The 24,743-nt window shown below is 37.1% G+C and overlaps 1 protein-coding gene across 3 annotated transcripts in view; it reads left to right on the plus strand.

Annotated features, from left to right (window-relative positions):
* The window catches only part of LOC138715488 (follicle-stimulating hormone receptor-like), a 778,322-nt gene extending 756,843 nt beyond the window's left edge, over window positions 1-21,479 (plus strand). For all 3 annotated transcript variants that reach the window (XM_069848450.1, XM_069848451.1, XM_069848452.1), the window contains 2 exons: window positions 10,425-10,820; window positions 21,157-21,479. In XM_069848450.1, coding sequence (XP_069704551.1) covers window positions 10,425-10,820; window positions 21,157-21,340 — 580 coding nt within the window. In that variant the 3' untranslated portion in view covers window positions 21,341-21,479. The remainder of the gene's footprint in view (window positions 1-10,424; window positions 10,821-21,156) is intronic.
* Window positions 21,480-24,743: the final 3,264 nt, after the last annotated feature.

Raw genomic sequence — 24,743 nt, forward strand, 5'->3', positions numbered from 1 at the left:
CTGTCTGTCCTATGTAGAAGTTGTTGCAGGTGTTACATTTGAGTTTATTTACGTCTGTGTGGTGTATTTGTTTGTTTGTGTTGTTTGTGTGTTGAGATGTTTTTGTAGTGTGTTATTTGTTCTGTATGCGATGTTGTAATTTAATTTCTTGAATGAGGTTGCAATTTTGTGTGTGTTTTTGTTTTCGTATGTTAGTGTCATGTATTTTTTGTGTCCTTGTGTTTGTGTTGTATTCTTATGTTTTTTGTGATTATGTTTTCTCTTACGTATTATGTTGTCTATTATGTTGGGGTGGTATCCGTTTTCTTGTGCTATGCATTTGATTGTGTTCAGCTCTTCTTTGTAGTCATGTTGGTTCATTGGTTTGCAACTTGTTTGTGTTGTGTGGGGTGGTTGGTTGTGTTGTGTATGTGTGTTGTTGTTGTTGTTGGTTTTCTGTATACTTTGAATGTGTGTTTGTCTACTTTTACACTATACCACACGAACACACCCTCACAGGAAACAGAACAAGAGGTGCCAAGACCAGCAACGACCAGTTCTCAAGATGACCCATAAATAGGTCGAAACATGGTACATTAAAATTTAACACAAGAAAGTCTTACTGTATATATTCCGAAGTGATAGAGTGTTAAAAGTTGTGCAATCAAGATGTATGTAGCATATTTTCTGTTTCAATGGATGAAACTACTGACTTTACTAATGTTGCCCAACTTCATATCTATATCAGATGTATAGACGAGGAGACGGTGGAAGAAGAATCTTGTTTTGCGGACCATTTCTTGGTCTGAGAATTTCAAATGAAATATTTACAAAATATACAATTTTATGAATATCAGTTACATAAACTTGAATAAATTTGTTGGTGTTTCTTCCGATGGAGCACGTACAAATAACTGGAAAACAGTGGGCTTGTTGTAAAAATTAAAGATGTTGCTCCAGAGGCTAAATTTGTACATTGTAGCATTGATCACGAGGTTTTAGTCGCAAGAAATATGCCGATTGATCTGAAAGAAATGTCTATTGAAGCGATTAGAATTGTCAACTTCATTAAATCCAGAGCTATGAACTCACGACTATTTTCGATCCTCTGCAGTGAAATGAATGCTGAGGGGGAATGTATTGAGCAGTCTGTTTTAAATTAGGCCAAGTGCAGATTTGTCTCTCTGATACTTCAGATTTAAATGAAGACAGAAGACGAACTGATAGAGCTCTCTTGTAATGGAAGTCTCGGGCAAGTGGTCAAGACGATGGATTTAAGAGACATTTGGTTGGCAAGAGTAAATGAGTATCCTCACAGCTCAGAAAAGCTGTATATTTACAATTACTTACATTTTAAAATTGAGTTCAGCAATAACTTGAATGTTGAACCCAATTTAAGACCCAAATTAACTCAATTAAAACCTGGCATAAAGAAGTTGTGTTTTGCTAAAGAAGCACAACCTTCACACTAAAACTGTATGAGTTTATTTATTTAAATTACAGATTCTAGAATCGACAGAGCTATTATGTGCTCATGATATAATTTTTAGTATTTAACCATCTACTATTATGTAATAACTAGGCCTATATACATTTCTCTGTATAGTATTTTGTTGAATAATCCATTGAATAAATTCAAAGAGGAATTGTTTCGTAATTGAACACACCTAAATAAATAAATCTGTCATTGGTATTAGAGCATAGCAACGTTAATTATGACGGTGGGAGCGAAATATGACGTTTTCCCGTAATAAATTTGGTTAGTGGTATAGCTAATGTCCTAAATTTAAAACAGTGGTACGTCATTGTAAAAGCTTGAGAACAGCTGCTCTATGGAATTACTCTATCGTAGGGTGTGAACGCTTCTGTAGATTGTGAGCGAAGTGGAAGGTAAAGATATACAAGCCACTGTTGCCAACATATCGCCCTACAATCTCACTAACTTTTCAACAAAAAGTAGCTAAATCTCTCCAAAGTTTTTTAAAAAATCCCCAGAGTTGTCGCTAAAAATTAATAATAAATATCACTAAATAAAAATAAGAGAAACATACATATGCGGAGAAAAATATAATTTCCTCTTCACCCTCTTCTGCGGAGTTTGGTTGTATTGTTGACGGCTGTGATGTTGAGATGGAAGATGAGGGAACAGCTGATTGTGAATACACTGCACTTGATCCAATCATTGACACTACACTTTCTGGCTAATTGTAAGTATGTAAATTTTCACCCAAGCGTTTGTTCACAATTTTTTTTTTGTGAAATCTAACACTTTTTAAATCTTATATATTAAAATATATTAAAACCAACAAAAACTACAGTCTCATTTGCTTCACAAGAACTGTCGACACAAAATTCCAAAAAACAATTGTCTCGGGTCGGTTCGGAGTGAAAAATCTCCGCGCTGCGGGGAAGATCCAAGAATTAGCTGCAGCTCGCGACTCGTCACGTGCCAATCAAAGTTGCCACCGTTTATGGGTGTTGGAGCAGTAGCATTGAGAGAGAGACCTACCCCGTGAGCATCTTTCACCCCTGATCACTGATCCCAAATATATGAGATCAGGGCTTTCACGTATGAATCATCAGACGACTCAGTCATGCACCCATGCCTCTTCTAAGAAGTGCATGACTTCAGTTGAATGTTTTAACTTAAAAGAAAGGAAAAAGTGTACGAATACAAAAATCAGCAGAAAAGTCGCTAATCGTATTTTACAAAATTTGTCGCCGAGACTGGTTCAAAATGCCCTAGATTTAGCCACTTATTGCTAAATATGACAACACTGATACCAGCCATCTGAGGAACGTACTACAGTACAAACAACAAAGGTTGTAAGAGCCATTTTTTTTTTCATATTTTTAAGCGATTGTCAAAACAAGTTGTCTATGTGAAGCCTACGAAAGTTTTATGTTGCAATTTAAATGAAAGTATTTCCTAGTTGATGATTAGGATGGAGAAAAGTTTCTTGTCTCTCCTGGAAAATTTTGTTCTGTCCTCCGTACACTTACAATCCTTGTTGTTTACACTCTTAAATTATACTACAGATTTATTTGTAATGTCTGGAGAAAGAGAACAGTTATTATGAAAAATGCATGGTTTAATTGTTGCAAGTTTTCTATTAAACAAAATGTTGTAATGATTTATGCACAGGTGCATGATTTTACTTTATATTGGAAGTCGTGTATTGTGAAGTTGATTTAATATTTATTGTTTGATATCGTGAGTGTGATTTTAAATTTTGCTGTGGGTGAGTAATATTTCTTAATTTCTTGTGTAATCTCAAATTTTTGTGTTGTGTAAACGTCAGATTTTCTGTCATGTACTGTGTATTTTGTATTGTGTTGTCGGACATGATGTGTGGATGTTTTGTTGACTCAGTGAATTTTGGGGAGTTAAGGGTATATGTACGTGAACAACAACAAGTATTATCAGAAAATGCAGGTTCTAAATTTTTAAAATGTTATAAGGAAATGAACTCACAATTGGACAAAAATTACAAGGTACCACAACAAGACTTATTAGAATTTAAATAACTGATAAAGGTATTAAAAAACTTTACTAATAATATTTTTTAAAGTTCAATTTTTAGTTTAAATTAAATTTTCGAAAATTTGAACATTTTCACACATATTATTTCACAACTCCACAACGATTAGAGATAGAATTCTGAAATTTTGTACACTGATTTAACATGCATTTATGCAAGATGTAGACTACAATAATGCCCATTTCTTTGAAAATAGAAAAATTAGGTCACAAAACATTATGTAAATTTTAATATATTTTATATAGGACAAATAAAAAATTAATTGTATTATAATAAACAACTCTACATGTCTGAGAGTAGTCTGCTTTTCATAAATAAGTGTTTATTACATGCAGGAAAAATGTTAAAGATGTCAGAGAGACCATAACAATGTTTTGGTTACCAAATGTTATAGTTAACTGCAGAATTATTTATTTTTCATACTTTGATAAAACTGGTTTCACAAATATTATTAGTAACCTTTTTTATGCTTTTATCAGATATTTAAGTTCTAATAAGTCTTGTTGTGGTACCTTGTAATTTTTGTCCAAATGTGAGTTCAGTTTCTTATAAAATTTTAGAAATTTAGAGCCTGCATTTTCTGAGAATATTTGTGGTCGTTCACGTACATATACCCTTAAGGGTACCTAACCCCTCTAAGTTGTAAAATTATATAGCTGTATTGTAGGGGAGAAGGAGGCACATTATAACAGACTGAATTTTTCACCTCAACTTATAATTTTCCTTTCATTTAATTTATTGAAATGAACTCAGTGGATACACTTATGTTGAAGTGTTTAGAAAGTTTTTTTTTCTAACTTCGTAAGGGTATCCTAACAACATGAACGTTTCAGAAGTGAGTTTCACTATGTAATATTGGAGCCTAATGATTTCACTTTTTGAAAATTATTGTAGGTCTGTAATATTTATTTCTTCCTTTGAATGAATTGTTGTTCTTCGTAGGATCATATGGGGCACATATGAACCGTTCCTTGGGGGATCATTTGAATAATGCCCCACAACATTAATTTAACAATACTGTGAAAAACGTTTTAAAAGTATAATATAACGAATTTATTGATGATATTATATTAGGGCATAAAATTGTTCGGATATACATAAAGAAAAAAGCAATCGTCGAATTATTCAATGAAGTTAATCAGGAAGTAGCAAGGTCTACCAGTGAAGGAAAACTCTCATTAAAAGCTGAAGCTCTAAAGTATGGCATGTCTCACACGTCATTATTTTACCAAATGAAAACATTTAAGAAGGCGAAGATGTAGGTGGAAAATATGATTCGCGATACATAAGCCAACAGGTGTTCAGTGAGGGGCAGGAGTCCGAATTACATCAAAAAACGTTTTGCACCACCTGAGTTATACTAGTAATTGAAGACCTACCATGAATTTGGAATACAGAAATTAAAATACAGCCTTTGACATATTATTTGAAGAGAATATTTTATTGAAAACAACAACCCACAAATAAAAACAAATGACAATATTTATTTACCAACACTGGAATTAATTACTCAGTAATGCGTTACATTCTCCACTGCATTACGGCAAGCCCTTAATATTGTCTAACAGCCTCTCTTGCATTGCAGCAAGCCCTTATCCTTCTTGGCGTAAGGTTAATAACATCATCATAGTTTCTTTGTTCAGTCTATCCCATTCTTGAATGACTGATTATCAGAGTTCCTGCAGACTCTGGCTAATTACAGGCATGTTCAAGAGGTGGAACTTAAATTGAGAGGATTCAATCCGGCATCGGAATTAGAATCCGGTGTGGCTTAGTGGATACAGCGTCAGCACGTAGAATTGAAAACACGGGTTCGAATCCCGTTGCCGGAGAGAATTTTTCTCCGCTCCACCGACCCTTCATCATATGATAACGCAGAATTCTTGCACGGAAATATCATATGCACTTCGGTACATCGCAGTAATATGACATACGTGTACAATCACTTAGTGATTTAAGACGGTGCTCATGCCGTCGGATCCCGGCCACTTAGTCACTCGTAATGAGTGCACATCTGTACATAGTGTGTTGGACATTGTGCCACTGTCACACATCTGTGCATGAGGGTTGGCCACTAAAGGGAAACTAAGTTGGCCACTAAGGAACTTAAACTGAGAGGATTCAATCAGGCATCGAAATTGGAATCCGGTGTGGCTTAGTGGATAGACAGTCAGCACGTAGAGCTGAAAACACTGGCTCGAATCCTGGTGCCGGATATAATTTTTCTCCACTCCACTTATCCTTCAACGTATGATAACGCAGAATTACTGCACGGAAATATATTATGTACTTCGGTACATCGCAATAATATGATACACGTAAATAATCAGTTTGTGATTTAAGACGGTGCTCATTCCGTCGGATCCTGGCCACTTAGTCATTCGTAATGAGTGCACCTCTGCACATAGTGTGTTGGACATTGTGCCATTGTCACACATCTGTGCATGAGGGTTGGCCACTAAAGGGAAACTAAGTTGGCCACTAAGGAACTTAAACTGAGAGGATTGAATCAGGCATCGAAATTGGAATCCGGTGTGCCTTAGTGGATACAGCGTCAGCACGTAGAATTGAAAACACGGGTTCGAATCTCGTTGCCGGAGAGAATTTTTCTCCGCTCCACCGACCCTTCATCGTATGATAACGCAGAATTCTTGCACGGAAATATCATATGTGCTTCAGTACATCGCAATAATATGATATGCGTATATAATCACTTAATGATTTAAGACGGCGCTCATTCCCTCGGATCCCGGCCACTTAGTCACTCGTATTGAGTGTACCTCTGCACATAGTGTGTTGGACATTGTGCCACTGTCACACATCTGTGCATGAGGGTTGGCCACTAAAGGGAAACTAAGAGGTGGAACTTAAACTGAGAGGATTCAATCCGGCATCGGAATTGGAATCCGGTGTGGCTTAGTGGATAGAGCGTCAGCACGTAGAGCTGTAAATCTGGGTTCGAATCCCGGTACCAGAGAGAATTTTTCTCCGTTCCGCCCATCCTTAATGTTCATTAGGATTCAAGTGTGCTGAGTTCGCGGGCCACTCCAGCCTCATAATGCCAACTTCTCTAATGTATCTTCTACAAGATGGCTTCGATGTGCTCGGACATTATCATCTTGTAGAATGAAGTTATCACCACACTGTTGGTGGAAGGGTTCAACAATGGCTTCTAGGATGGAGTCCCTATACTGGACTCCAGTCACACTGCCATTGGCAGGCATGTATTGTCCGGCGACCATTTTAACAGATACCGGCCCATAACATGACAGGACCAACCCTATTTGGGACACGAGGAACTGCATGTTGGAGACGGGCTCCTTGACCAGATTCACGACGACAATCAGGTGATAACCAGACCCGCACTTCATCAGAAAACAGTACTCGGTGCCAGTCATCTAAAGACCATCCGATATGATTTCTTCCCCATTGGTACCTCACATGCCGTTACGCAGGAGTCATCTTCAGTGTCCTTCAAGGACATCTTGAGCGCATATTTGCATGATGAAGACGGTTTCTTATTGTCTGTGTAGAAATGCTCCTTCCAGTAGCATCCAAAAGCCGTTGGTAAAATTCTGTTACATTCTGCAGTGGGTTCCTACGAACCATCAACACGAGATAACGGTTTTCTTGAACTCTAGTTGATCTTGGACGTCCATTTCGTGGCCTATCCTCAACATTTCCAGTGTCTTGAAACCTTTTACAACTCCGAACAACGACACTATGGGGATCTTCCGACATCAAGAGCAATTTTATTTCTCTCATATGTAGACCTTCCTGACGCATGATAACAATTTCGTGCCTTACAGAAGGAGAAATAGGCTCCCGTATTGCCCTATTCAATGCCATTTTAAAAATAATCTGCTTGACACCACTATATTCTAAGAAAATTTAATTTCCCTGCAGCTCTACATTTTGAAGCTCATCAATAAACTACGCAATAATAGCGTATAATGCTGAAACAGTTGAATTACTGAAGCTAATTTATTTTAACAAAGGTTTTACTACTGATATATCCCTATAATATTATCTTTGAACAAAGCCTTAATAGAAAAATCTAGTTATGTAAAACTTACTTATGTTCGACCATGCCGAAATGTAGTAATTATACACCTGGTAGCAGATTTTTAATGCATATTATTAAAGTACACCTACTCATTAAAGGTCAGGTCTTTCAGCCAATGACGACTCAGGTTACAACTGTTCAGCCAATGACAGGTCAGCTTTCTACCGTTATAAAACCGCAAGTATCGATTATTCTCGGATATGCAATCGAAAGAGAATTAGCGAAAAGTCACGGAGGCTGGAAATCCAATACTGTCGCAGAAGGTTATGTTCTGTTACTATAATAATTAGCGTTAATTGTAAATAATGTTCAAATAAAATCAATTTGTCATCTCGTTTTTCAATGTCTAATTTAATTTCAATGTTATCTCTGTAGGTTCTTATGGCCTAGCAAGGTCAATGTGGACATCTGTTCCTCGGAAAAAATCAATACTTTCGCGTCTGCGCACATCTCACAACATACGGGACATTGCTCAAAAATTAATAATATCAAGTTAGAAATATGGTCGAGCATAAAAAGTCGTATGAGACTCGCCTATAATGGTAATTAAGAAGCTGGTATGAAAATTATGAAACTCGCTTGCGCTCGTTTCATAAACATCCATACTCACTTCTTAATTACCTTCATTATAGGCTCGTTGCATAATGTACTATTTGAAGTGTGTAGTTAATTACATTATCAAATGTACTAAGATAAAGTATGACATTACTTACACAAATATATATCAATTAGCACATGATTATGCTCGTCATTTACCGAAGCATGGAATAATAACAGAACTGGTAGAATTGACTGACTTTAGGGCTTCATGAAGCTACATGACAATAATAAAACCTGAGGGCACCAGTCTGCCAAGAGCTACATCTACAATGTCAGGTTTATGTGGAACTCTACAAAATATAGTAGCCGAGAAATGTATGACACCGAAGACATTTTTTCTGACATAATATGCAACAAAGGAAACCAAAGTTCTCTATGTCGAACCAGTGGAAGAGATAGATGGACAATTCCAGGATCATGTAGAGCAGCGGTGGCGAAAATGTAATCGTGCGCCGAGCCACTGTGTAACCTGCAACGTGCATAACACCTACGGAGGAAGGCGGACACCCGAAGGGGAAGTGAAGCAACTGTCTGACTTATTAACGGATTTTCATTTTCCTTACGTCAAGCACTTAAATATAATTTTATACAGTACAAGGCTACAAACTAATGTTTAGTACGTGTAACGAAGAAAGAAATGAACAATACCACAAACTAAAATTAACTATCTTCGGAATGTTTCAAAATCAGGAATTATGTCACTTACTGCCAGTCGTAGTTGATCACGAAGGTATTTGTCTGTCATTCGTGATCTAAATTTGGTTTTCACTATTTTAATTGTTGAAAATAATTTTTCACAAACGTAAGTTGTAGCGAATATGGCTTAACAGAGCAAGCGAAAGAACGAAGCTTCGGATATTTATTTTTTGGCAAAGATTTGAAAGTTCAACAATTGTCAAGTCCTTACATCTAGCTTTTATGTGACATCACATAGTAAATCAGTGAGTTGAAATTGAAGAGCTAACCGCATTATTCGTACATCTGCTGAAAAAGGGTCGACGTACAGAGATGATGATGATGACAACAATAACACTTAACCTTTTAATGTTTCATCAGTAACGTGTAGTATAATGCCGTTTTATATTATACAACCGTTTTCCTCGTAATACTTCTAAACAAATCATACATTTAATATTCTCATCATATTGACAGCAGAAAAAATGCGTCCTCCCATCCTACTTGGAACTTTCGTACATGGTTTCGAGAGAGACATATGCCACTCGCAGGTCAGAGACAAATAGGCCTACAAATGGAACGGAGTTTGACTCCAGTGAGTGAGAGGGTGGGGGTTGGCGGAGGTTAGAAGCAAGCGAAATGCACAGCTATCACTGCGAGCCACAATGTCTCGTGAGTCACGTTCTCGCCACGACTGATGTAGAGGTTTCGACAAACATGGAACTTTTCATATTCTAAAACTGAAGACTGCAGTAAGACGAAGAGAAAAGTGATGTTGTCATGAAATTTATACAACCGGAGAATTCGGAAGGGAGTGCACGCAGTATGATATTTTGATATGGACTTCGGTGATTTTAAAGAAAAAATTATATAACCATAGTGGTGCTCTTTACATGACATTTTTCAGCTCTAATTACTTCTTTAACAGACATTGTTCAAAAGTGCTCGATACCTGTTCAAAGGTAGCCACACATGGGGCAGTTTTGAACTTCTTACAAGAGTTTGTTCTGACTTCATTCACGTTTCAGATATATGTAATTTCTGCACATATAAAATTCTTAGGTGTTTATTAAACATTGTCTTGTAATTCTGTGCCATTTAAAGTTCAAAAAATTGATAATGGATGTGAATAAAAAAGTAAACAGAAAAACTGTTCAAATGTGCCCCCTTCTCCTATGTGCTATGATTTTCAGAAAATGGCGACAATAGTACATTAATCGAATATGGCCACGCCACGCCACGCCACCCATCGATTCTAGGGTCCACACCTGTGGAGTAACGGTCAGCGCGTCTGGCCGCGAAATCTGGTGGCCAGGGTTCGAATCCCGGTCGGGGCAAGTTACCGGGTTGAGATTTTTCAGGGGTTTTCCCTCAACCCAATACGAGCAAATGCTGGGTAACTTTCGGTGCTGGACGCCGGACTCATTTCACTGGCATTATCACCTTCATTTCATTCAGACACTAAATAACCTAGATGTTGATACAGCATCGTAAAATAACCCAATAAAATAAAAAAAAATCGATTGTAGGAAGTGACCCAATTGTGATTGTAATGTTGGCAGCATCTGCTTGCCGATGGAGACGCGTGACGTCAAGGACGTGGCGTACCTGGTGTGCCTGCTGGTGGTGAACGGGCTGGCGTTCGTGGTGATCTGCATCTGCTACGCGCAGATCTATCTGTCCCTGGGGCACGACACGCGGCGCAGTGGCGGCTCCGCCTCAGCCGGCGAGATGACGGTCGCAAAGAAGATGGCTCTGCTGGTGTTCACCGATTTCGCGTGTTGGGCGCCCATTGCTTTCTTCGGCCTCACCGCTGTGGCTGGCTACCCGCTCATCGACGTCACGCGCTCCAAAATCCTACTGGTGTTCTTCTATCCGCTCAATTCTTGCGCCAACCCGTACCTCTACGCCATTCTCACCGCGCAGTACCGCAAGGACCTCTTCATGCTCCTGGCAAGGCACGTACTTCACCTTCGTTCTACCGTTTATACCCAGGTCGTTGTAACTTTGCACTTGACAGTTGTTATTTACGTTGGCAACCCTTTCAACGAATAAATTTTAAAACGCTGTGCGGTAGCCTCCTCAACCAATCAGAACGTAGCATTTTCTATCAGCTGTTACTGCTGCTATGCAGGGCAATGCTATGTTGTCGGTTTGCTACATGTTGTTGCTACTACGTGCGTAATTTGTGTGTTACTTACTTACTTACTGGCTTTTAAGGAACCCGGAGGTTCATTGCCGCCCTCACATAAGCCCGCCATTGGTCCCTATCCTGAGCAAGATTAATCCAGTCTCTACCATCATATCCCATCTCCCTCAAATCCATATTAATATTATCTTCCCATCTACGTCTCGGCCTCCCCAAACGTCTTTTTTCCCTCTGGCCTCCCAACTAACATTCTATATGCATTTCTAGATTCGCCCATACGTGCTACATGCCCTACCCATCTCAAACGTCTGGATTTAATGTTCCTAATTATGTCAGGTGAAGGATACAATGCGTGCAGCTCTGCGTTGTGTAACTTTCTCCACTCTCCTGTAACTTCATCCCTTTCAGCCCCAAATATTTTCCTAAGAACCTTATTCTCAAAAACCTTCAATCTCTGTTCCTCTCTCAAAGTGAGAGTCCAAGTTTCACAGCCATACAGAACAACCGGTAATATAACTGTTCTATAAACGTACCGAAACTTATAACCTTATTTCTTTGCTGTGGTCGTGCCAGTGAATCAGTCTCATTCCGAGGCTTATTGTTAAGTTTCGTAACAAGCTGTTTTTTACGGTGATGGGTTGTTAGCCCTTCGCCCAACCCCCAAGCTGGAGAGACCACCCTTTATCGGCTGTCCACGACTGCTTATTCAATATATTCGCAGCTACCCTCCATATCTGGAGGCCGTCTCCTCTCTCCGCAACCTGAGGACGTGCACTATTATAAAAATACAATTTTGTAGCACTGCTGTGAAATGTCGCAAAGAACATCGTAGTGAGAATCCTTTGCGTGGCTAAATAATTATTACTCTTCAATTTCACGAGCAGGAGGAGAAATTTGACCATAATGTATACGGCGTCCAACCATTCCTGCAGAAAACTTAATGCAGTGAACATAAAACTTTTCGCCTCACTAAGAGTGCAGTAATGAACAACGGAGTTACATAATAATTACAATTTGAATTAACGAAGCAGAATAGCAAATTTCGCGTAAGTTAAGTCAGCTGTTGTTAGCCACCGGCCTGGCTCAGTCGATTAAGATCCTTGCCTGCTGGTTTGAAGTTGCACTCGGGAGCGGGTTCGATCCCCGCTTGGGCTGATTACCTAGTTGGGTTTTTTCCGAGGTTTTCCCCAACGGTAAGGTGAATGCCATGTAATCTATGGCGAATCCTCGGCCATCTCGCCAAATACCATCTCGCTATCATCAATCTCATCGACGCTAAATAACCTCGTTGTTGATGCAGCGTCGTTAAATAACCAACTAAATAAAAAGTCACTTGTTGTATAGTGAGTTGTCATTGTGGCAACGTCGCATCTCTTATTACCAACATTAGGCCTACGCAAAGCTGTCAGGTGCAAGGTGCAACGGCCTGGGTATAGACGAACTTCGTAGCGGTCTAATTATGTGGCCAGTCCCCTAACGCTTTGTAGACCTACAACTTCATTACTATACGTGGCTTGTAGATTGTAGTTATCAAAAGCGTAAATAAACAATGGTTTTCTTTAATATGAATAGTAACACTAAGGGCACCGATATATATATATATATATATATTATATTTAGAATTGGAATATATCAGTCCCCTAACTGTCCATTGTGCAACTCAAACCAAGAAATGGATTCGGAACTTCTCAAAATCTGTGCTTCAGTGGCTGGTCATGATAATATCTTTGAAAAATATTGGAGTGCAAGAGGTCAAATGACTTCATTGTCAAATGCCTGGCATTAGAAAACAACAACAACATATATATATATATATATTTTTTTTTTCAATTTTTTACATACTCCGATGTTATGGTATTTTGCTGCCATGCCTACAGACCGTCTTACAGGATTTCAAACTCATTGTTCAGATAAACTGAAAACGGTGACAACTCAGAATAGCAACATTTTATAGAAACTGTTCGTTTGGATTAGGGGAGACTGTTGTACCTTTAAACACTTTTCAAATTTTATTTTTTTTTTATTTTGTGAAATTAAATTTTTAAAATGAAAAAATTGTTGAAATAATTATTGAAGATTCCTTTACAATGTCCTGTATGTATTTTCCTGTTTTACAGATTTATTAAGGATGGAAAAAATAAAATGAAGATATATGTAATGTGTTCAAAGGTACAACAGGTTCATGTACCTAGGAACATACCCTCTTGTAAGTTGGAACACATGGACTAGAGATGGAAATATAGTCTTAAGAACTGACGATCATATTTAAAATGTATTTTCCATCATAAACCGGAGCAGGCGTCTCTGATTTAGATTTTATTTCCTGGAGGAGCAATAACAGGTTCGACAGCTTTCTTCAAGGCATCCGAATCAATTGGGGACCTCTTAACTCCAGACTTACTTCGTGACATGATCTTAAAATAAAACAAAAACAAAAAACCGATAGTATCGTGTACCTTGGAACATGTTTCATGGTACAAGATGTTTTGTGTTCAAAGGTACAAGAGGATGCACTTTTAAACAAATATGGCTCCGAAAACTAGAGATTCAAATAAATCATTGAAATTAAAATATGTTATTACACACCAAATGACAGGGAAGACACTGTACTTGATTGATAGCAACAAATACAATTTGGTTTTGTATTAGAAAGCATATATTAATGAACAAAATGTTTACTTTTGGTACTAAAAATTTGTTTCTCCACAGAATCCAGACTTTACAGTAAATCAAACTGAAACTACGACCAGAGCTACCTAGCGGCTTTCTCTACAACCTACTTCAGTTAGAGTCCTCTAGGTAGAAGCAAAAAAAAAAAAAAAAAAAAAACAAAAACAAAAAATTTTCAAAGGTACACTATGTTAAAGGTACAACAGTCTCCCCTACTTTAGAAAGTAGGCTGTAAAAATTCTATAGTGATGTCTATAGTAATTTAAAAGTAACATCAATTTGAAAGTCTACAAGCGACTAAAATTCTAGTTTTGAAATAAAGGTTTCTAACGTTCTGTACATTGTACTGCTTACCTCATACAGTCTAAGAATCACCAGGGTCATACCTATCTCGCACATTTAACATAGAAATGCTGACATTTAGCTGTTTATAGTTTCCTAATACAAATTGGTACTACAGCGTAATACGTGAATAATTTTACAATTCGGACTTTGAAAATGGCGTCATATCACAATATAAACGCAATGTAGAAATTTAAACTGATTGTGGTAATATTCTCTAGACATGCAGGGCCAATTTATAAACATAAAAGCATAAAAATTCATAATTTATACCCCAAATTCAGTGTCCTCACACCTGAAGTGGCACTGATATATGACAACTGAATGGTATAAATAGAGCAGTTTTATTAAAATATTCTCAGACACAGGCTTAAGATTTGCCAAGTTCCTTAACTAGAGTGAGTACATCTTAGCATACCAGTTTAAAACTAAGTAATTCGAAAAACGAACTATTACTCTAAATGTGAACAAAATAAATAAGTTATTCCTCCATATGCCATTAGCGCACGTCCTATAAAAGCTCTCTTGACATATGATCTGTCTGTCTGTCTGTCTGTTTCCTGTGTGCCAATAAAGTCATTTACAAGTCATTAATGATCAGAGTAATAGAATAGTCCAAATGGCTTTCACGTCTCTTAATTTTTTTAATACGAAAAATAGAGTAAATTTGTTGTGTGTTTCTGAAAAATCATATAACATGTTAGTTATAAAATAATGTAATACATCTTGATTACACAACTTTTAACACTGTATCACTTCGGAATACGTATGATATGAACTTTCTTGTGTTAAATTTTAACGTACCTTGTTAACATGTTTCGACCTATTTTCGGTCATCTTCGGAACTGGCCGTTGTTGGACTTGGCGCCTCTTGTTTCCTGTGTGGGTGCGTTCGTAGTGTAGAGTCAAAGAGTGTATGTGTTTTGAAATTGAGTTCTGTGTTGAGAATATCGTTGGGGTGTGTTTTCGTGTGCCTGTATATTTCATATTGTTCTAGTGTGTCGAGTTTCTGGCTTTTTGGTTGGATGTGCAATATTTCCATGTCTGTGCTGATGTCTCTGTAGGTGTGGTTGGCATTTGTGATAGGTCGAAACATGTTAACAAGGTACGTTAAAATTTAACACCAGAAAGTTCATATCATACATATTCCGAAATAATGTATGTCAAATTCGAAACGTGTAGAAATAAAGGTACTTACAAAATGATCTACATGAGTTAATGGCACAGATTCCTGTAATTTTATCCAATCAGAAAATAAATAAATATATGAATAACAAAAGAGAATATTTGAAGAAAAAATTGAATGAAGTAGAAACAAGGGCATAAAGGAATTTTATTTAAGCACAGATATCACGCAAGGATAAACGTGATTAAGGATGAGAATGGTATCTTGCTTGCAGACTCTCGTTCAATCCTGAATAGATGGTAAAAATATTTTGGGCAACTACGGGTACATACATCAAATATAAATCATCGGAACGAAATTCAAACACCAACTGCTGAGTCATTTATACCCAATCCCACACTTTCACAAGTCGAAATTACGATAGAAAATTTGAAAAGGTACAAGTCTTCAGGTATCGATCATATTCCAGCAGAATTAATACAAGAGGGTGGAAGCGCATTATCTAGCGCAATTTATAAGCTTGTACTTACTATTTGGGAAAAGGAAATTGAACCAGAACAATGGAAGGAGTCCATAATTGTACCTATTTTTAAGAAAGCGCAAAAGACTAACTGTGTAGCTTTCGAGGAATATCACTTCTGTTGACGTCGTACCAAATTGTGTCCAACATTCTTTTGAGCAGATTAACTCCGTACGTGGATGAAATTATTGAGATAATTTCGAGGGATCATTGGTTAAACGTATCTACCCTCTACTAGGGCTAGGGACGGAGCGGGTCGGTTAAAAAGTAAAGGTGATAGTGCATCTCCCTGCTTTAGCCCACAGTGAATTGGAAACGCATCACATAGAAATTGCCTATACGGACTCTGCTCTAAGTTTCACCCAGACACATTTTAATTAATCGAACTAGTTTCTTGGGAATACCAAATTCAATAACGATATTGCATAAAACTTCTTTCTTAACCGAGTCATAGGCCATTACTTTTTTGAAATCTATGAATAACTGATGTACTGTACCCTTATACTCCCATTTTTTCTCCATTATCTGTCGAATACAAAAATGTTATCAATAGTCGATCTATTACGCCTAAAACCACACTGATGATCCTCAATAATTTCATCTCGGTATGGAGTTAATCTTCTCAAAAGAATATTAGGCAAAATTTTGTACGACGTCAGCAAAATTGATATTCCTCGAAAGTTACCACAGTTAGTCTTGTCCCCCTTCTTAAAAATAGGTACGATTATGGACTCCTTCCATTGTTCTGGTACAATTTCCTTTTCCCAAATTGCAAGTACAAGTTTATAAATTTCGCTAGATACTGCTCTTCCACCCTCTTGTATTAATTCTGCTGGAATTTGATCGATACCTGAAGACTTGTACCTTTTCAAATTTTCTATCGTAATTTCGACTTCTGAAAGTGTATAAATGGCTCAGCAGTTTGTATTTGAATTTTGTCCCGATGATTTCTATTAGACTTATGTATATTTAGTAGTTGCCGAAAATAATTTTTCCATCTGTTCAGCATTGAATGAGAGTCTGCAAGCAAGTCACCATTCTCATCCTTAAACACGTTTACCCTTGCCTGATATCCGTACTTAAATTTCTTTATACCCTTATATAAATCTCGAATGTTTTTATTCTTACTATTTGTTTCTACCTCATTCAGTTTTTCCCTCAAGTAACCTCTCTTTTTATTCCTAAGTATATGACTTTGTTTCTCTCTTTCATTGAAATAATTATCTCTGTTCTCCTCAACTAAATCCTGCAAGAATTTCAATTTTGCCTGTTTCCTTCTTTCTTCCTTGCAATAATCTTCATCAAACCACCATTTCTTTTTCCTAGTTTCATAATAACCTATGCTCTGCTCAGCTGCAGTTTTGATACTATCTCTTATATTTTCCCACACGCTATTAGCATCTAACTTTTTCTCAACTTTGTCGGAACTTCCTAAAGCGGCAAACCAATTCCAAATTTCCACTTGATAATGTTGCTTAGTTGCCTCGTCCTTTAATTTCAGAATATTGAATTTACTAATATTAGCTTGTTGCTCTACTCGCTTGGCTACTGATAGTCTTTCTCTTAATTCTCCAATTACCAAATAATGGTCAGAATTACAGTCTGCCCCCCTGAAAGTTCGAATGTCTACTATACTAGTATGTCTTCTTTTATCTATCAAGATGTGATCTATTTGGTTCTGTGTCAATCCATCTGGACAAGTTCAACTATATTTATGTATATCCTTATGGGAGAATGTTGCATTTTTGACAATTAAATTTTTTGATGTCGCAATGTTGACTAACCTAACACCATTGTCATTACTAGTCCCTAGATAAATTATTATTATTATTATTATTATTATTATTATTATTATTATTATTATTATTATTTAAGTGTAGGCTCTCTTTTCTAATAGTTGGTTAAAAAAATATCGTCCCGTCCTACTTTAGCGCTGAAATCCCCCAATAAAATTTTCATGTGATATCTAGATAACTGATCAAAAGTACCATATGTTCCAATTCCTCATAGAATCTATTCTTAATATCGTCGTCTTTCTCTTCTGTAGGGGCGTGAGCATTTATAACTATGATATCGCACCATCTACCTTTAAATACTAAATATGATAACCTGTCACTAATAAATTCGACCTTTTTTACGCTGATTTTATTCTTTTATGAACAAAGAATTCTGTTCCTAATTGGTGATTATCGTTTCCTTCCCCACAATACAACAAGTAATCGCCTATTTGTGATATGCCTTTCCCATCTAACCTAACCTCTTGTACTCCCACAAAGTCTATTCTATATCTAGCTAGTTCTTTTGCTACTAATGTTACCCCTCCTGTTCTATAAAGACTAGTTACGTTCCAAGTGCCAAATCTCAAAACCTTATTCCTTTGCTCTGGTCGTGCCAGAGAATCAGTCCTATTCCGAGGCTTATTATAGGGATACGTAACAAGCTGTTTTCTACGGTGATGGATTGTTAGCCCTTTGCCCAACCCCCAAGCTGGAGGACCACCCCTCAGCGGCTGTCCGCGACTGCTTATTCAATATATTCGCAGCTACCCTCCATATCTGGAGGCCGTCTCCTCTATCCGCAATCTGAGGACGCGCCATGCCGTGGTGTTAGGGACCCACAATACATGGATAGTATAAAACATAATGAAATTAAGATAACTTAAAATTACAATTCATGATTGCATATAAAATCATAGTAAATATAATTATGCAGTGCATTTACAAAAAATTAAACATTAAATTCTACTTACATTCTATTCATTAAAATACATTTTTATAAGCTTAGCTAAAAGAATTCTTAAGTGCTCCCAGCTCTGTATGTTGTGTTAAACTGATTCCAAGTAATTCAAAAATTATCTTATAATCAAATCTTAGTTATACGCAATTTTGATTTGTACGTAATTTAAGCAATTACCCTGAAATTACACACAACACAAGTTTCATTGTACAATTTTTCATAAAAACTGTGGTAAATTTTGTGTGTAATGAATAGGGAGCGGATTTTTATGTGGTAAAAATTTTAAATATATTTTTTTTATGTGCTAAAAAGTACGAAATTATTTGCTAAAATAAAACAAAAAATATTTATTTGAAATATGACAAAAATACCATATTTAGCTTGAAAAAAAAATGTTACTAGGTGCTCACCAAACACACTTGAGTGCTAGTAGTTGGCCGAGAATTGCAGTGAACAACAAAGGTCATTTCCAAATTCTTCATCACAAATGCATGCCGATTATCTTTGAGCAACAACTTATACTGTGAAAATGATCTTTTCACATCACAGGACGTCAGATGTGTATATTTAAAGAGAGGAATATCAGTAACACATCCTCCAATACTTGAGCAACTTCATACATTTTTTATAGCCTACCCACTGTTTTTCCCCAACACATTCTGGAATTTGTCCTTTAGTAATTGTGCTTCTGAACCTGGTAGCGAGTCTAGTTTAATTTCCACGGCACGCACCTCCCTGTTTCAGACAACAGGTTTTTGGATGTTTCGAGTTTTTTATGGTGTCACACAAAAAGCTTAGATTTGCTAATAGGAAAGCCAAATCGTTTTTTAAACAACCATCTTTCAGTATATCTTGAAGGATATCGATTGATGAAGCCAGTAACAGGGAATCACAATAAGATATATTGCCTTACTTGATGGACATGAGTGAGAGGCGAGAGATTTGTTTAAATTAAATAATGTTCATACCCGAGCTCTTATCTGTTGTGTTTCACAAACAAAACGTGGAATGAAATCATCTTCAGCAACAATAAACATTCCTAATTATGCGTTGCAAGATCTCTCCTCCTTGTCCATGTTAAGTTATTCTCTAATAATAACACTGATATGCTGCATAGCAGTTCTCAGAGCTTGTGGCGATACTATTACGAAAATGGATCACGGATACACCACGGAGCGCTTAGAAACACGAAGCAACCAAGAATTCTTAAAAGAGATAACGTACTTCTGAGTGATATAATTGATTTAGTTTTAAAATATTTAAAAGTTCTTGTAAAAATTATTTAAACAAAAAAACTCTTAGGGCCCTATTCATAGACATTCTTGGAGCGGGCTAAATAGCTACTTCCGGTGGATGATCAGCGAACTAACGTTTTTCGTATTCATAAACCAGTGTTAGCGATAGTACGCGTGCTAAGCAGGGTTTGGGCGGCTAAATTTTAGCCTCCCCCAGTAGTGTAGTTTAGAAGGTGGGCTAACTGCAACATGGCTCGCTATAAAGTTTATAATGTGGCTTTTCTTCGTCGAATTCGTTAAACGAGACGGAGGAAAATATACATTACAAAATTAATGTATTTAGAACGTCTCATGATGTTCATTTTAGAAACTTACCTGATTCACTACGGAAAATGTGAGATTGATAGTGTTGCTGCGTCTTAACCAATTTCAATTGAGACACAATTTCTAACTACAATCCGTTATTACGCTAGATGTAGTGATACAGATTTAATATCAGAAGGTTATTCTCAATATTTCCCTCTTATTAAGCATTTTTAGCATACTATTTTCTCTGACTTTTGTAATTGTTCTGATATAATTAGGCCTATGCATTATGTCGTGATAAAAAAATTTAATATCGGAATGTTCTCCTCAATATTTCCCTCTTATTAAGCACTTTTAGCCTACTGATTTCTCTGAGTTTTGTAATTATTCTGAATTAATTAGGCCTATACATTATATTGTTGCCTGCGTCATCAATTTTGGGAGCAGTGCATCCTCCACCAATTGTTTTTAGTTATTTCTTCAACTAAAAGTAAATTAATATATACTGAATTAGAATAATTCATTCTTTGAAATCCGTTATTTCATAATAGTTACGTCTAGGCCTAACCTAAACATATGACGTATAATATTATACTATTTCTACTTACATTTTGGACATGTTTTTCTTGTGTAGTCGAATTACCCCCACGCTTTCATGTATATTTCTTGCTTTTATTACCACAGAAGAAAAAACAAATAGTTTATTGTAGTTTAAAATCGCCAATAACCTCACAAATAAACAGAAACGATCCAGATTTGCTTGCATCTGAGCACATGCGCTGTAATATATCCAGCATCGTGTAACATGTTCCAATGGTAATACGCAGACTAACGTAGCCACTGATTAATCGGCGTCTATGAATCCCTTAAAAGTAACCTGGCTATAACCGGGGCTAGTTTAGACGCTTGTAGCATGGGCTAGCGAGATGTCCATGAATACGGCCCTTAAGATTTATGTGTTTATAATAGATTTCCTGAAAATATGTATTTACATATTTTTTGTGAAAAATATGTGTTTTTATGTGAAATAAAATTCGGGTTTTAAACTTGAAACTGCATGTTCAGAATTTTTAACTTTGTTAATTGTGTTTTATCACACGCAAAAAGAATATTTAATCACATAGGAATCCGCTCCTTAGTGATGAAGAACTAAGAATGGTCATTGTGTATTTCCTCCCCTGGTTACAGAAGGAATGTTTTGTTTGCACAGGTACGGGTTATGCATGCGGACAGCACAGCAGTACAAGATGACATACTCTCTAGCAACAACCAACAACTCGAACCCGGTTCCTCTAGTTCAGCGGAGTGTCGTAGTGGTCGCCCCGCAGACGAACACGACTCACAACGGCAATGCAAGGACGGGCCCCGGTCAGGAGGGGGAGGTGTTCGTGTGAAATGGAACACACCCAGAGTTTGGTGTTCGTGTGAATCGTGTTCGGTCGTGGCAGTGCAACAGTCGAATATTTATGACGTCATATTCCATTCAGCGACTTCTCATCAAGGTTATTGTGTTCTCGATAGCATTGAAGCATGGAATGCAAAGCTGCTGTAGAACACGGAGGGCCATCTTCGCATGTGAACTGACATATTAAATGTAAATTTCATCTTGTATTCATTAGATCAATTGAAATAATACTATATTGGAGCTGGAAATCCAATCTTTTAAGTAAATAATTAAAAAAAAATACTTTTGCGTTTTTATTGAAGTGACAGTGTTGTTTGGCAATTTATACAATATACAAATCATCAGTAAAATATCGCAAATGCTTGTAAACTCTGTTTAGTGACGCAATAATGTTATTAATATAGAGCGTTCGCCTACGGGTGGGGCCAGGAAAGCGGCATGTACTGATACGCCGCTTTGTGCGCGCAGTTGTTGAGACACGCTCGACAATCAAGGACATAAAGGTCGACAAGTTATCAGTTGTGAGCCAGATGTTGCAGTATATAACACGTACAGTGCAGTTTCTTGACACAGTTGCTTAAATATTCAGCGTGTGTCTAAAATTTGTTAATAATGCAAAACGCAAAATTCATGCTTCAACAGAGAGTTTTTATGTATGATGTATAAATGAAAACAGAGTCATGTAGAGAGGTGCGTAGGCAATCTGAAGTGAAATATCCGGGTGCTACAATTTCGGGTAGAGAAACTGTTAGACGTCTTGTTAACAAATGAAGGACAACTTACTTACTTACTTACTTACAAATGGCTTTTAAGGAACCCGAAGGTTCATTGCCGCCCTCACATAAGCCCGCCATCGGTCCCTATCCTGTGCAAGATTAATCCAGTCTCTATCATCACACCCCACCTCCCTCAAATCCATTTTAATATTATCCTCCCATCTATGTCTCGGACTCCCTAAAGGACTTTTTCCCTCCGGTCTCCCAACTAACACTCTATATGCATTTCTGGATTCGCCCATACGTGCTACATGCTCTGCCCATCTCAAACGTCTGGATTTAATGTTCCTAATTATGTCAGGTGAAGAATACAATGCGTGCAGTTCTGTGTTGTGTAACTTTCTCCATTCTCCTGTAACTTCATCCCTCTTAGCCCCAAATATTTTCCTAAGCACCTTATTCTCAAACACCCTTAACCTATGTTCCTCTCTCAGAGTGAGAGTCCAAGTTTCACAACCATACAGAAGAACCGGTAATGTAACTGTTTTATAAATTCTAACTTTCGGATTTTTGGACAGCAGATTGGATGATAAGAGCTTCTCAACCGAATAATAACACGCATTTCCCATATTTATTCTGCGTTTAATTTGCTCCCGAGTGCCATTTATATTTGTTACTGTTGCTCCAAGATATTTAAATTTGTCCACCTCTTCGAAGGATAAATCTCCAATGATCGATAAATGCTACAATTCCTAAGCGAAAACGAAGAGTATTGACGGGAGAAAAAATTGATGAAATCAGTGCATCATTTACACGCTCTCCTAATAAATCTCTTAAGACGTGTTTCACAGGAAGTTAGTGTTTCAAAAACATCAGTCTTTACTGCTGCTAAACTTTTAAAATTAAAACTCTACAGAGTATAGTATAGAAAGCGGAAGCTTACGGATAGACGATTCCCGCAAGCGACACCGCAGGCAGGCCGCTTTCCTGGCCCCACCCGTAGGCGAACGCTCTGTATAATTTGTATAGCATGAGGAGCTTTAAATTGCTGTTAAAGAAATTAAAAGGGGAGTTTTCATAATGAAATATTGCCAACGACAGTTTACGAAGGAAATCTAAATGGAGCGGAACTAAATTGTATTTGTACCACTACTAGCTGATATATATATATTTTACAAGTAGCACGTAACAGCAAAATGCTCTTAAAATGACTTCAATTTTAGAACACCGTACTTCTTGTATTCTCTACGCAACTACATAAAGTGACAAACTCCTCAGAATGTACACGTCAGTCATATTTCGAAAAGAAGATATTGAAATACCCAGTAGTATTATAATGTGTGTGTGTGTTTCCAATGCCTACTCACTTCACAGTGTGGTTCGGGTTCCATATATTAAGGATAGATGGCAAGACTGTGAACCATGTCCAAGTTGCATACCACTCGGCGGGCGACGCTATGCATGATGTATATCTGTGAAGAGCTATGTCATGTACTATAGTCTCGACGCTGTTATTCCCGGCGTGACTCCTTCTCTTTGCTTACGTCTTAGGAAGTGAAGGCTCTATAAAGTCTAGGTAGGTAGAGTAACGTTCGCCATTTTTTGTTCTTTCGTTGCCGAGCTACCAGATGAGGAATATATTTGCCACACTGCTAAACATTATAATGTCCTAGCGCCTATGATAACAAATCAAACGCACTGTTTGTAGTTGAGACCGATGAGGTTACGTTTCGCATAGCCATAGACTTACTAAATAACCGCTAGACCGCTCACTGGCGCTAGTGTTATGCTCCCAAATTGAACAGTCGACGAGCGGCCATTTGTTTGGTGGAGCTGAATAAGTATGTTTCGTTCGTGTGCTGTTTTTAATTGCAGCAATGCACACGGATGTAACGATAAAGAAGGAAGGAATGTTACATTTCACTTAGGCCTATTAGTTTATCTTTAACTTCTACAATGATTTTTGCTCCCTGTTATATTACAGAAGACAAACTATTGTACTTATACTATTGTTTGTGCTTCAGGTTTCCTATGAATAAAGATTCCCTTAATCGAAAGTGGTTAGGTGCAATCCGCAGAGAGAATTTCTACCTACAATGAATCATTCAGTGTGTTCAACTCATTTCGAAGATAGTTCTTACCTTTCAAACTACGTTATTATACATTGTTATTGTCCTTCATCCACTCCATATCCTTCCTTTTTTTCAAACAGCTGTTGCTTCAGTGCATATATATGAATAATTATTCGCCGAATTTGAAGATACAGAAACTGTATAAATTACAAACGGTTAATTTTTTTATATGACTGATTTGAAATTAACTCTTGTCTTAGTTACGGATTAATGAAACAATTTTATACTACTACTACTACTACAACTAATAACAATAATAATAATAACAATAATAATGCTCTTTGATTTCATACAGCAGTTGAACCTATAGATTAAATTAAAAAGTAGACATTAGGGGTGCTATTCATAGACATTTCGCTAGCCTGGGCTACGAACGTGCTAAAACAGATTCATATCATATCATATCGCTGACACTGGTTCATGAATACGAAAAACGTTAGTTCGCTGATCATCCACCGAAAGCCCGCACTAAGAATGTCTATGAATACGACCCTAAGTCTTTTATTAACCGTGATTATGAATATTCACATTCAGAGTTCCTATG

This window comes from Periplaneta americana, chromosome 15, assembly GCF_040183065.1.
Source record: "Periplaneta americana isolate PAMFEO1 chromosome 15, P.americana_PAMFEO1_priV1, whole genome shotgun sequence".
Taxonomy (NCBI): domain Eukaryota; kingdom Metazoa; phylum Arthropoda; class Insecta; order Blattodea; family Blattidae; genus Periplaneta; species Periplaneta americana.